Source organism: Somniosus microcephalus, chromosome 14 (assembly GCF_052327205.1).
Source record: "Somniosus microcephalus isolate GS21.2 chromosome 14, FLI_Smic_1.0, whole genome shotgun sequence".
NCBI classification, from domain to species: domain Eukaryota; kingdom Metazoa; phylum Chordata; class Chondrichthyes; order Squaliformes; family Somniosidae; genus Somniosus; species Somniosus microcephalus.
In genome coordinates, this window is record NC_141000.1 from 101,935,822 (window position 1) to 101,950,825 (window position 15,004).

The 15,004-nt window shown below is 43.0% G+C and overlaps 1 protein-coding gene across 1 annotated transcript; it reads right to left on the bottom strand.

The window, feature by feature from the left end:
• Positions 1 to 12,290: 12,290 nt before the first annotated feature.
• Positions 12,291 to 14,622, bottom strand: olig2 (oligodendrocyte lineage transcription factor 2). The gene has a single exon (XM_086007074.1). The coding sequence runs from the start codon at positions 14,339 to 14,341 to the stop codon at positions 13,568 to 13,570; it is 774 nt and encodes a 257-aa protein (XP_085863200.1). The 5' UTR covers positions 14,342 to 14,622; the 3' UTR covers positions 12,291 to 13,567.
• Positions 14,623 to 15,004: the final 382 nt, after the last annotated feature.

Here is a 15,004-nt window from a genome sequence, read left to right on the forward strand (position 1 = left end):
CCCCCTGACATTTAATCACATTACCATCACTGATTCCCCCAGCATCAACATCCTGGGGGTCACCATTGACCAGAAACTTAACTGGACCAGCCACATAAACACTGTGGCTACAAGAGCAGGTCAGAGGCTGGGTATTCTGCAGTGAGTGACTCACCTCCTGACTCCCCAAAGCCTTTCTAAGGCACAAGTCAGGAGTGTGATGGAATACTCTCCACTTGTTTGGATGAGTGCAGCTCCAACAACACTGAAGAAGCTCGACACCATCCATGACAAAGTAATCCGTTTGATCAACACCTCATCCAGCACCTTAAACATTCACCCCCTCGACCACCGGTGCACCATGGTTCCAGTGTGCACCATCTACAAGATGCACTGCAGCAACTCGCCAAGGCTTCTTCAACAGCACCTCCCAAACCCTTGACCTCTACCACCTAGAAGGACATGGGCAGCAGGCACATGGGAACACCACCACCTTCTCAAGAACAACTAGGGATGGGCAATAAATGCTGGCCTTGCCCGCGATGCCCACATCCTGTGAATGAATAAATAAAAATAAATAAATACAAATCGGTGTGAAATTCCTATCTCTGTAACTTCTTCCAGCCCTACAACCCTCCGAGATCTCTACACTCTGCACTTCTCCAATTCTGGTCTCTTGCATCCCCAATTTCCTTTGCTCCGCCATTGATGGCCATGCCTTCAACTGCCTAGGCCCTAAACTTTGGAATTCCCTCCCTAACCTTTCTGGCTCTCTACCTCTCTCTCCTTCTTTAAGTCACTCTTTAAAACCTACCTCTGTGACCAAGTTTTTGGTCACCTGTCCTAATATCTCTTCATGTGGCTCGGTGTCAAATGTTTTCTGATAATGCTCCTGTGAAGCGCCTTGGGACGTTATACTGTATTAAAGACTGCAAGTTGTTGTTGCTGTGGCACATGAGAAAGATCCACAACCCACAAAGTGAGCACTCTTGTTACCAGAGGCTGATGATTTAAAACAAAAGAGGAAAAAAAAGACCAATCGTTTGTGTGATGAACTACAAAAAAGAAATTATTGTGAAATGTATTTATGCAAATATGGGCTGTGCCTTTGTCCCTTTCTGCGATATATTTTGCAGCGGTAAAGCACCATGTAATATAGTAAGCCCTTAAAAAGTCACAGCCAAACAAAACACTAATTCAGAAAATGGGATCTGGCACAGTTCCTGGCATCTTCTAAATCTAAACCTCTTCCATCATGCACAGAAGTCATTGCAAACTTGCAGCTGGCATCATGTTTTTCTTAGAAGACCAAGACTGAGGTCAATTGTATCCCTTAAATTTGCTACAAGTAAAGAGACTAATTGATTACTGCAGGGAGATTCAACTTGAGAAGCAGAGACAGAAGAATATTACAGCTAATTTTCCAGCTGGGACATATTAGAACTGTTTAAAAGAGGGCTTTAGTCTAACAGTACTGTTGTGTATTTATACGGACAGAATGCGCTGAACAGTTTACTGAAAACAAACTTTAAAGTGTTTGCCAAATCACTTCTTGTTTGCTACACTTGTGTAATGATAAGCATACAAGCAGTAAGAAAAAAACAGCCCAATAACCTGAATGAAGTGCCATTCTGATAATAATACCTATATACCCAACCATGTGGTAGATTTTGAGAGCTGGAATCTTTTACAGAGAAATGGACCTCTGCACATATGTATTTTAAAAAATTTAAATCAAGACTATTGCATCGATTTTTGAATATGGGAGAGTCAGTTGTGTAGAGGAGTGTGATGTATGGAGCAAGGTATATGTGGAATCCAGAATGTTCAGTAGACCTGTGGAGTGCATTATGGTGTTTGTGGAAGGAAGGAAAGTTGTTCAAGACAAGTTTATGACTGCAATTTTGATCTTTCCGTGAATTTTTTATTTCTTATGTAATAATTTTTTTTGCTGGAATATGATTGAGTAGAATTTTTTGATCTAATTTAATTATGTGGAATTTTTGGGTGGAATGTGACGGGAAGAAAATTGAAATCAGGGAGAAAGTTTTGCCCAATATAATTCCTAAATAACTAAAATAGAAATTAACCAATTAGAAAGGAAAAAGCTTAGAGATGTAACAAATGAGGGAGCAGAAAATTCACTTAAGCAATTAAAGAAAGAGAATTGATAGAGAGACATGATGTTCACAATGTAAATGACAGACTGGATGCATATGAGACACAAAAATTTTATAAAGATAGGTATTTTATGCAATTCAAATGCAGTACCAGTAAGTTAATGCATTTCTGAAGTATATGTCTATGGACAGCAGTGATGTTCACCCTAACACAATCCTTTCTGGTGCTACCTTTTCATTTTTAATGTTGGTGTTATGTTAACAAAGGGGAAGAACTGCTCTATTACCACATGGAAACACAGGCCCTGATTTTGCGGGGCCGATGACGGCATACGCTTACGCCGTTGTAAGTCCTCAGAATGGCCCCGCAGGTTCCGGGCTTCCGCATGCGCTGCACATGCGTGAAAACCCGGAACTTGCGATCTGTTAAGTTTCACATTGACAGATCCTTCGCATCCGCTGCAAAAACGCTTTCGCTGGCGCAGAGTTGGGCTATTTGGCCAACTACTGCCCAGCGAATGACCACGAAACCCTTACGCCTGATAAAAGCAGGCGTAAGGCCTTCTTTTATTAGCATATAAGGGTGAAAATAAATGTTAAAATAACATTTTTTAAATGATTAAAACATACACATACATTTAAAATTCGTTTAGGTAAATTTTGGCCTGTTTTAAAATGTTTCAATTTATTTTTCAAAAACTTACATTTTTATTTTAAAGGCTCAATTAAAGGGTCTTTTAATTAATTTTGAACATGGGTACATTTATTTTTATTTGAGTGGTGTGAATTCTTCTGTATTTGGGGATTTCTAATATGCTTATGGGGATTTTGTACGTAAATGGAATCCTCATAAGCATGATAGGAATCCACCTTTTTGATTGGTTGACCGGGCCCACGTGATCCCAGGGATGCTTGCGAACCGTGTGTGCCCCTGGGATCCGTGGGCCTTTACACAGGCCTGCAGGCCCAGGACCCGAAGCTCTGGAGACACCAGGTATGGTCGGATTTTTTTTCGGTTCGGAGGCGTATTCTTCTAGTACGCCTCCGAACCGCAAATTCAGGGCCACAAACTTTTTAATTCATTTTCTATTTACAGTGACCAGAGAGAGAGAGAGGTGGGGGGTGGGCGATGAGAGAGAGAGAGAGGTGGGGGTGGGGGGATGAAAGAGAAAGATGTGTCTCACCATCATGAGTGAGGTTTGATAAACATCTCAAGTGAGACTAATTGGATGACTCATGGATAATCATCTCCCAAGTGAGCTACAGATAATCTGAAAAGCAGTGATATTTATCACACCTAATTGTTCTTGTAATATCTTGTACCTGTACTTATAAATGCATCTCTTACTTTTTTTGATTGAAAACGACATTGTATTGCTCATTCTTGTGGTGAGAAGAAGATACTTTGTGAGGTTAGTGTGGAATTGAAATGCCATACTAGTGTCAGTGACTATCATTTCTCTTATTTGTCCACTTAAATCTAATAATCTTTAACATGTCACATGCAAGGTTCTGCCTCTATGGGAGAAAAAAATAATATCTCAACACTTGAGAAGTCTCAATGCAGTAGGGATATTGTGATTAGCTTGACATCTCTGCTAAAGATTGTCTATTTCCTCTGATAGTTCAGTGCATTACTTGATACGATATCGAGCCATACAGATCAGAAAGGGCCCATGCTTGATCCCTGATCGATACTGAGTTAGTTAATCTCACCCAGGGCCGCAGTAGGGGTGTTACAATTGGCCGTAAAACCCTTGGACTAGGGAGGAGATAGATTAAGCAGTGATCCTGCTCTTCAACACTTTCCAACCCTCTACTAGAATGTGCACTTGTGTAGATGTTGAATGAAGACAGGAGAGCTGTGATACCTCCGTGTTATGCCTATAGTCAAAAAGCCTGCCTGTGCTCACTGTTCAGGCTCACATATGAAAAATGATCACTTGGACAAAGCATCAGAGCACTATTGACACCTGTGGAATCATACTGCAGCAATAATGAGAAAAGGACAGAAAGTTAAGGGATGGAGAAATCTTTAAAAAGTTACTAAAATGTACTTTTATTGTGAACACAAATTGAACATGTTGCAGATGTCTATTTAACGTAAATTCATAATTTCACGTGATGTTGACCATAAGTTTTATCACCCTCAAGTTATACTTCATTCACTTGTAAGAACCCACTTATGATTCATTTAAACTTTTCTGTGCAAAAGATGCTTCTACTCCAGTTCAAGGTAAGTGTTGCTTTAGCTCAGTTTCTAACAATCTTGTCACTAACTAAGAAGGTTGTGGGTTCAAGCCCCACTCCAGAAGCTGAGCACATAATCATAGCTAACACTTCAGTGCAGTACTGTGGGGATGCTGCATTGTCAGTTCTTTGCACTCTCACCTCTGAGTCAGAAGGTCAGGGGTTCAAGACCCACTCCAGGACTTGAGTACATAATCAAGGTTAACACTTCAGTGCAGGACTGAGGAAGTTCTGCATTGTTGAAGGTGCCATCTTCCAGTGAGACATTAAACTGAGGTTTTGTCTGCCTGACTAGGTAAATATGAAATATGCTGTGTGCAAATTGGCTGCCATGTTGCATAACAACAATGACTAGTAAGGGGCCTGAATTTGCGGTCGGAGGCTACCTGCGGGGAAATGCCTCTGATCCGCAAATACCTTCTGCCTTGGGGTCTACGGAGACTCGCACTCCTGGATCTCTTTGCGTAGACATGCATAAAGGCCCAGGGGCGCAGGCGGTTCGCAAGCGCCCCTGGGATCTTGTGGGCCGGCCCAACCAATAAAAGAAGGATATCCCCATTCATGCTTATGGGGATTCCATTTTCATACCGAATCTCCATAAGCATAAATGGGGATCACACAAAAAACACATTTACATACCAAATAAATAAAAAAATTACATATTTAAAATTAATTAAAATACAATTTAATTAAATATTTAAAACAAAAATTTAATTTTTTGAAAAATAAATTTAAACATTTTAATGGGGCTAAAAATATCCTGAACTTAATTTACAGGTTTTATTATGTTTAAATAATCTTTTTAAATGTATTTTTATGTTCATTTAAACTCTTACACTGGTAATAGCAGGCCTTACACCTGCTTTTACTAGGCATAAGAATTTCATGGGCATTCGCTGGGCAGTAGTTGGGCAAATAGCCCAACTCTCCGCCCGCGGATGCCCTTTTCCCGGGGATGCGGAGGATCTATCAAGAAGATTCTCGACAGATTGCAAGTTCCGGGTTTTTACGCATGCGCTTCGCGCACGAAGACCTGGAACTTGTGGGGCCCTTATTGGCACGTACGTACCTTGTACGCACCCGTAGGCCCTGGAAAATCCGGATCATTATCTATGAAGTGATTTGGGGCAGCTGAAGGATATGAAAGGCAATGTGTAAATTTATAAATGCTAGGTCTTTCTTTCTTAGGATCTAAACCAATGGTCCTATCTAGTGGTTTAGGTGACCATTAAAGATCCTGTGAAATTGTTGAAAGAGCCGAGTCTTCCCAGTGTTCTGGCCAACATTATTCCCCCAACAAATACCATCAAAAAATAAATTAACTGGCCATTCATCGCATTACTTTTTGTGAGACATTGCCGTGTGCAAAACAGCTGTTGTATTTCTCTAATTAACAAAGGTTATTGTACTTCAAAGTAATTCATTAAGGTGCTTTGGGATCTTTCTGATAGATGTGATAAGGTGCTATATAAATGCATTTTTTTAATTTCCTAAGATATATGTTCAGATATTGACCATAACAATTATCTACTATGTCTATATGCAATAAAATTGGGTGTGTAGTTGATTATTTCTCGAGTTCAATGGCATCACTGCTGTAAGTGGTCCGAGAGTCCTTGGATTTTATGGGAGTTCACTTGCAATGTCCCTATCTACTTATATGAAAGCATAATGCAGACACATAACAATCGCATCCTCTTGTGTTCCGGATTGGATATTCACATCTTTAACACGAGTGCTTCTCCCATCTCTCTAAAGGTGAACTGAGTGAATATGTGGTAAGACAAGGCTTGATTTTTTATTTTATTCGTTTATGGGATGTGGGCGTCGCTGGCAAGGCCAGCATTTATTGACCATCTCTAATTGCCCTTGAGAAGGTGGTAGTGAGCTGCCTTCTTGAACTGCTGTAGTCCATGTGGTGAAGATACTCCTACTGGAAAGGGTGGCCAGCTTTAAGTTCCTCGGAGTCCACATCACGGAAGACCTCTCCTGGTCCCTCAACACCTCCTCTCTGGTGAAGAAGGCCCAGCAGCGCCTATATTTCTTGAGGAGGCTGAAGGGATGTAATCTGTCACCCCCGATCCTCTCTAACTTCTACCGCTGCACTATAGAGAGCATCCTGACAAACTGTATCACGGTATGGTACGGCGGCTGTAGCTCCCATGACCGGAAAGCCCTGCAGCGGGTAGTCAAAACTGCCCAACGCATTACCGGCACCCGGCTACCGACCATAGAACATATATATCAGAAACGCTGCCTACGGAGGGCACGGACCATTATCAAAGACCCTACCCACCCCAGCCACAGTCTGTTCGCCCTCCTACCATCTGAAAGACGCTACAGATGCATTCGCACCCGTACGACCAGATTTAGGAACAGCTTCTTTCCCAGGGCTGTCATCCTACTGAACTCCACAAATAAACACTAAAGCCTGCACATCTGCCGATGCACTTTATTATGGTCATATTTATGCTAATATATATGTACAAATGTATGTTGAAATGTTTAAGTGTACTAATCCAAATTGTACACTCTCGGGAGCCGCAAGCCTACATTTCGTTGTACTGCACTTGTGCACTAACAATGACAATAAAAGTTGATTTGATTTGATTTGATTTGAATGCTATTAGGGAGGGAATTCCAGGATTTTGACCCAGCGACGATGAAGCATTGCCGATATATTTCTAAGTCAGGATGGTGACTTGGAGGGGAACTTGGAGGTGGTGGCGTTCCTATGCGTCTGCTGCCCTTGTCCTTCTAGGTGGAAGGGGTCGCGGGTTTGGGAGGTGCTGTCGAAGAAGCCTTGGTGAGTTGCTGCAGTGCATCTTGTAGATGGTACACACTGCAGCCATAGTGCACCGGTGGTGGAGGGAGTGAATGTTTAAGGTGGTGGATGGGGTGCCAGTCAAGTGGGCTGCTTTGTCCTGGATGGTGTCGAGCTTCTTGAGTGTTGTTGGAGCTGCACTCACCCAGGCAAGTGGAGAGTATTCTATCACACTCCTTACTTGTGCCTTGTAGATGGTGGAAAGGCTTTGGGGAGTCAGGAGGTGAGACACTCGCCGCAGAATACCTAGCCTCTGACCTGCTCTTGTAGCCACAGTATTTATGTGGCTGGTCCAGTTAAGTTTCTGGTCAATGGTGACCCCCCAGGATATTGATGGTGGGGGATTCGGCGATGTGTAGCCATTGAATGTCAAGGGGCGGTGTTTAGACTCTCGCTTGTTGGGGATAGTCATTGCCTGGCACTTGTGTGGCATGAATGTTACCTGCCACTTATCAGCCCAAGCCTAATCATCGTCCAGGTCTTGTTGCATGTGGGCATGGATTGCTTCATTATCTGAGGAATTGTGAATGGCGCTGAACACTGTGCAGTCATCAGCGAACATCCCCATTTCTGACCTTATGTTGGAGGGAAGGTCATTGATGAAGCAGCTGAAGATGGTTGGGCCTAGGACACTGCCCTGAGGAACTCCTGCAGTGATGTCATGGGGCTGTGATGATTGACCACCAACCAACACAACCATATCATTATGATCCTTTATTTTGCAGTCCATGAACATACAGAGCAACAGTTATGATTGGACTACTTATTTCAACCAAAGTAAAACTAATTTTCATGTAATAATACACAATAATGAACACACTTTGCTACCCCATATCAGTGAGTCATCTTGGTTTAAACAGAATAGATCCTCTGTGTTCTGCATTTCGGGGCAAAGCAAAACCTGCTCTTCCTGCAGACTCCTGTCTTTTTCCCTCACTCAGCCTGACTCCAGTATCACTTGTAGTCAAACTCTCTGGCCCCCACCCAAGAGTAGATTTCCCCAGCCTAATTTGGCAATGACCCCTGCTGAGTTCAAATGAACAGAGTGGTCACAGCGGCAATGAGTGTGAACAATCACTACAATGTTAAACTATCTTTCATTGTCCTGCCTGAGTCCTAATCTACATCGACCAGCGCTGCTGTTATGTGAACTTAACCTCTTGAGAGCTAAGTTTAACTCAATAGTTGCGTTGGTGTATGGCATAGACAGAAATCCTGAAACATGGACACTATATTTAAAATGTTACCTCTGTGTGCATTTCTTGTAATTTCCCCCCCACTATAAATTCCTATATGCACATTTACAATAGAAACCGCCCGTGCAACTTTGTCATTCTGGAATTACTCCTTCCGGGCAGTGAAGGCTGCAGTGCCACCACTGGCAGGAAATGCAATTACAGCATGACAAGTTTACATGAGCAGTTTCAATTAAAAATACGGACATTGAAACTTACAATAGGAATATAAAAATAAGGACAGAATGTATGATTTTAAAATCGAAGACTAAATTACGTCTACAAACCCTGGTGCAATACCACCTGGTCTCGAACCCTGCTTCACCTGAAGATGACACTTGGTCTTGGCGACCTGAAACATTAACTCTGTCTCTCTCTCCACAGATGCTGCCTGACCTGCTGAGTAGTTACAGCATTTTCTGTTTTTATTTCAGATTTCCAGCATCCGCAGTATTTTACTTTTGACTTGGTCTTGGCTGTCTTGAGCATTGCCACAAGAGATCCATTATTAGTATGCAAATCTATGCAATTTGACGTCTTTTAATGGATAACAAAATATTTTTGCCTAATGTGGAATGATCCATTGAGATCGTCTTGTCCCATTCTTTCATTAAAAAAAACACGTGAAGTGTTTCGGGATCTTTGGGGGACACTGTCTGTGTGGAGTTTGCACATTCTCCCCGTGTTTGCGTGGGTTTTCTCCGGGTGCTCCGGTTTCCTCCCACAGTTCAAAGATGTGCAGGTTAGGTTGATTGGCCATGATAAAAAAAATTGACCCTTAGTGTTAGGGGGGATTAAATACGTGGGGTTACGGGGATAGGGCTTGGGTGGGATGGCTGTCGGTGTAGGGACCGGGTGCTAGGGTTTGGATGATCACCCATGATCTCGTTGAATGGCAGAGCAGGCTCGAAGGGCCGAATGGCCTACTCCTGCTCCTATCTTCTATAACAAGGTACTATATAAATACAAATTAAGAGCTCCCTTCTTAAGGTATAGGTTAACATTTTGACCACAACAATGGTCTTGTCTTGTGCAATATAACGTGTACATTTCTGAATTCCCTGCAGGTAGAGACTAATTTCTCAGACCGTGGTGACTGCTTTCGGATAACAAAACACGGGGCCTCAGGTGTTATCTCCAGGTGCAACATGTTAGCCAAAAAACTGCGGCTCGTATTTGCTGCCACATACACTTGAAGCACACAAGTCAGTTTAGTAATTAGCTCTAAGGACACTAGACCCCATTTTAAAGCAAATGTTTAGAGACTTCAGGTTCCCCCCCCAGTGCCGCATTAGTAACGCGACCTATAGCCCGGGGTTATAACAAAACAAGCACGAATTAAGTTAATTGCAAACATGTTATATTCATATTAAACGAATCCACATTACACAGTGATCAATCGAGTAGTTTGTTCATCGCAGTGCTGTAAAAATTGCATTCGCGTTCACACCAATGATCTAGCAGGACAGTTCAAAACATTCTCACACATGACCGCCCGATCAACGTGGCCAAAGGTCATGCTATTGAGCCTCTAGTATATATCAATTGAAGTTCAGTCAATTACATAATACAAATTCAAAATAGTCCCAAGGCAAGAAGTAAGGAGATCTAATAAGTGTATATTACATGATGATATGGGTTAGATAGAGCGACGAATTAGCCACTGAAGGACATACTATTACTTTACTGCGAGATCATGAGCTTTGTATAGTCAATTTATACTGTCACGTTTCTGTACCAATTCATTGTCCTCAAGCACACCCCCACCCACACACACACAGTATTAATTGAATGCCTTTTTCTCTGACACAAGCAAAGGAACCCAGTAACTGTACCCTCATGCTGTACCCCTATAATTTTCCAAACCTTGCCCATCCAGTTTTCGTACTTTATTTTTGTTTTCCACATCAACGCTTCTGGACTAAAATCAACACGCTACGGCGTCGCCCACTTCCTCGCTCAGTTGGAGAGTTTTAAGAAAAAGATGCTATTCTACTCCGCCACCGGCCCATCGCGGTGGCATAACATTATTTTAGACAGGCTGTTTCAATAGGTGCTACGAGTGTTTTAATCATTTAAATATTTTATTGTAAACCAATGACTCGAGGTAAAATGCTGGGTATTCGACGATTGCAGACTCCCGTGTCTTATGTGCCATTGTCGGTCTGTCTCCATATAATTAGAAAAGAACCCCTTAAACGTTTCACAAGGGGACACCGAACCGTTTCATGATACATTATTACCCTAATAACTCAGGTTACGAGGAAACGATGTATTTTGTGTGACACAGATCAATACTATTTATTTAGATTATATGTTAAACTACATTGTATTGTATACACTTATAAAACTGACGGGTACAACACTGGTAACTAACAATGACATGGAATGTCCTAAAATATTTATTCGTTAAAATTCAGATTTTATTGGTAATTTGTATCCAAAACACGGTTACAAAAAAATGAGTAAATCAAAATAACTAGTACCACGCTCAACACTTCGGTTATCCAAATATTTTTGAAGTACAGATTGTTTAAATGTAAAGTTAAAATCCATGCAAATTTCGGGGCCGGTTGCTGCGGGGCGGTCCTGTCCTGTGCTTCGCTCCTCTTTGTGTGTTCGCATGCAATTTCACTCCGGCCTTTCTGCAAGTTCTGGCGCAAAATTCCCGACAGTAACGACCCTGGGAATAAATAGGCAAGATCTGTTTCCCTCCTCAATCTCTCTTTCCAAACGTGGTCAGAGAAAGAAAACAAAAACTGCGTTCATTCGGATTAACTGGTTAGACGGGGTAAGGGGGCAGATGCCCTGTCTCATTGTTACTTTTATTTTCTTGATAATTGTATTTCTCACCAACAGCGCAGACGGGATGAAATAGAACACGGCCACGGAAAAGTAAAATGTCTACAAATGCTCTTCAATATTTTAGAAACTATTCCGTGGGACTGCGTCATGTCAGGCTTACCGCATTCGCTTATTGTGGAAAGAATTGCAAAAAAAAAGTCATCCGACTGAATTTGAACTATATTTTCTTCGTATTTATCCTTCTTTGGATTTTCCACTTATTTGGATTGCAATATGACGACCTATTTAGATATAGACTTCATTGTGCAGTGTATGGAATAACTCCACTCATTTTTGAGACAAAGCTCTCCCAGTCCGGATTTAATAGTTAAGATACAGAAATTAAATTTGAATTTCTTCAGCCCTGCAATTGGATTTTTTTTTAAGTATGAGGGTGAGAAAGTCGTGAGAGTTTATTTTAAAGTGCACGTGTTACTCGAGCAATCTGCAGTTATCTACATAATGCTCTCCACAAAATGGCAAGTATTCGACCCCAGCCGCTGGCGGCCCTGAGTCCCAGACTTGTGGTTGTTGCACTGAGTCGAACGCTTTGGGTCTCACTCCTCCTTCATCGAAATTGGAAACTTTGATAAAACATAAGCCTCGCGATTCCTTGTGCACTGACCTGAAATTTTATGGCAAGTGATTCCTCGTTAAATACACTTTTTGTTCTGGTAATATTACTATGAAAATATGTTGCTGATAGATGTGCAGCACATTACAACACATAAACCGCAAGTATATGCAAATAATCAAAGGGTTGAACCTATCGTGGAATTGGTGGAATTTCCCCGTGTGAAGTGCATTGGCTCTGCGTTTTACTCGGTTCCTTCCCCTCCCACCCCCGCTCTCCTGTATGATACTTTCAAAGAAATGTGAGATGGGGTTTAGCCGGGCGAGGAGACCCTGTCCCACAAACGGACATTCGGTGTGTACTGAATGGCATTTATTTTAGTGCCTTTTTGCAATTATTCCGCGTGTACAGTAAAAATAAATGAATCATTTTTTTCTCGAACATTGAAATCGAAACGCACAATATTTATTTGTTTTTTTATTAATTTTAAAATCTCGACAGTTATTCGATCGCTCACTTTTTTCTTCTCCGAACGAAATAAGTAATAAATATTATTTAGCACATTTTTTTACAAAAATAAACAGATGAAAAGCAATTTTTGCTTTATATTTTTTTCTTCATTTTTTTTCTCTCGCGAATGGGGGAACAAACTGTTATGGTAAGACATTACAGGTGGCTCTTAGAAAACAATCTGCTTAAGAAGGCGGGGTGGTAAAGCGTAGGACAGTGGTTGCAGTGAGCTGAAGCAGGTTAAACAGCTAAAGAGAGCCAGGATTTGCAGAGAAAACGATAGAGATTCACAGAAAACGTTTAGGCGAAGTCAGCCCAAGAAGAAACGAAACACAAGCAGATAAATTCACAAAACGGCTCTGGACAAAAAAAATAAGTAACTCATAAGGGTGCAACACACATCGGTTACCTTTGTTTCATAAAGTTTAACGGCTATTTTTACAAGAAAGGTGTACAAATGTGTCTTTGTAAGTTCAGGGCTGGAGTAAATATTCCAGATTTCTAACCGAACGCCTGGAGCAAAGTTTCCAGGAAAGCAAGTCCCAAAGTCTTTGCACATAGAGTCCTTCCGACAGCTCCGGGGAGTTGCTCAGTCGAGGTTTTTGTTTGTGCCGGTGCTGGAGTTGGAAGCTCTTACGCGGCTGTTCTTGTGATCTTTTTCGCCTCTTTATCCATTGTTTGTGGTCGTTTCATAGAAGCCAACGAATGTCCTTCGTACATATGATTTTCGACACTTCATTTAATGTAACACTCTCACCGGATAGAACAATGTTGGCATAAAGTATTTCCCAAGGTCACCTACAGTTGAAACCCAGAATCACGTATGCTGCTGGGTCACTTTACAGTCAGATTCACCTTAAATTAAGCTGCAGTATCCCCTTTCCCCGCGTATCTTTCGACCTTTTGTTGTCATGTGGAAATAATACATCCAATTTTCTCCAGAGAGAGAGAAAAGATAAAGTATATTTGAATTGTGATGTATTTCTAAATTCTATTTACAAACCCATCCGCTTCTTTATCCGCTGGCGAGATAAATAGATGTAAACGTGAGTTGCTGGGGCTGGTTTAGAAAAGGGTTACTGCAACTTCGACACAGATACATAAAACATACATTTCATCACAAAGATAACGCTGTCAGATTTACCTCTGCAAAGGATGGGCATGACTAGAAACAACCTGATGTTACCACTGGTCTGGGAGTCAGATGCTCTCACCTGCTGGTGCAGTTTTGTTACTTGTTGTCAGAGGATAACCGCGACATGCTGGCGACATGGTGAGGCGGCGGCGCTTGGCACATGGTGCACGGGCAGGGCATCCCTCCCCACTGCTGAAAACCGCTGCCCAGCGGACCGGAGGCTGCGGACGCGGATTTGAGGAGGCCGTGAGGGGGTCTGATACTGTTCACGGCCGCCGAGATGCTGCCGCCGGAGAGTGAGGCCGAAGTGACGGACGGGGCCATGATGGGATGGTGAACCGGGTGAGGGGCGTGAGATGCCGGGTGCCCGGGCAGAGGTGCCCCGGCGTGGGCAAGGGTCCCGCAAGCCGCCGACGGGTGGAAACTGCTGTGGTGGCCACCATAGATCTCGCTGACCAGCCTCTTCATCTCCTCCAAGGAGTTGGTGAGCATCAGGATGTAGTTTCTGGCCAGCAGCAAGGTGGCGATTTTGGACAACTTTCTCACGGAGGGTCCATGTGCGTAAGGCATGACTTCCCGGAGTCCGTCCATGGCGATGTTCAGGTCGTGCATTCGTTTGCGCTCCCGGCTGTTGATCTTCAGCCTGAGCTGCTGCAGCTCCGGCTCGCTCATTTGCTTCTTGTCTTTCAGCCTGATGCTATCCTTGGCTCTCAGCTGACCCGCTCGCTGCTCGCAGATCTCGGCGCCGCACTCGCTCTGCGTGGACGACACGGTGCCCGCAATGCCCGAGGTGGGCTCGTCCGAGAGGAAAATATCGTCTGTCTCCGGAGAGGACGGCTGGCTTGATATTAAACTGGCATCGGAATCCATTCGCCAGGCTTGAGGAGGGGTGGGGTGGTGGGGGGAGGGAGGGAGGGAGGGGGAAGAGAAGTTCAAACTTGCTATGGACGCCTCAGTTGCTGATACATGGAGAGCGCCGCCGTTCTGCCTATCTTCCCCGGATAAGATTGAGAATGTGATCAGGGTTGGCGGAGCCGCCTTTGGGCTTTTTTTCTGCGTTTTATAGGCGGACCGGAGATGATTCGGAGAATATCTTCTATTGTTTCTGGCACTGGGATGTCCAATCGTGACAAGGTAACGAAGTATTGAATGGGCGTCTCCTCCAATGTCGGGAGATGTGGGAGGTGCCGCTTTCCATTTACAGAAGGGGGGTGAGAGAGAAAAAAAACAATAGCCGGAGTCAGCGGCTGGGACATCTGCTAAAAAAAGAGCTCGAACAAAGTGCACTCCTTCCAAAAACAATAACACTTCAAACCAGCAGGGCTTCTATACTCAGCTCCACTACACCCGCACACCAAGTTTCAAGGGGATACTTTTCCTCTCTCTCTAACAGATCTTCATTCCGCGAGCAAACAGACCCAAGACCAAACACGCTGGGAGCCTGCATCAACACTAAATAACCTGGACCCGCACTAAAACGATGGAGACACTTTCACCCATATTAAAATCTCAATCAGATGCTCAGAGGCATAT

Bases quoted from the DNA above. Each gene is read 5' to 3' on its own strand.
- olig2 (XM_086007074.1), bottom strand. From the start codon at position 14,341: ATGGATTCCGATGCCAGTTTAATATCAAGCCAGCCGTCCTCTCCGGAG.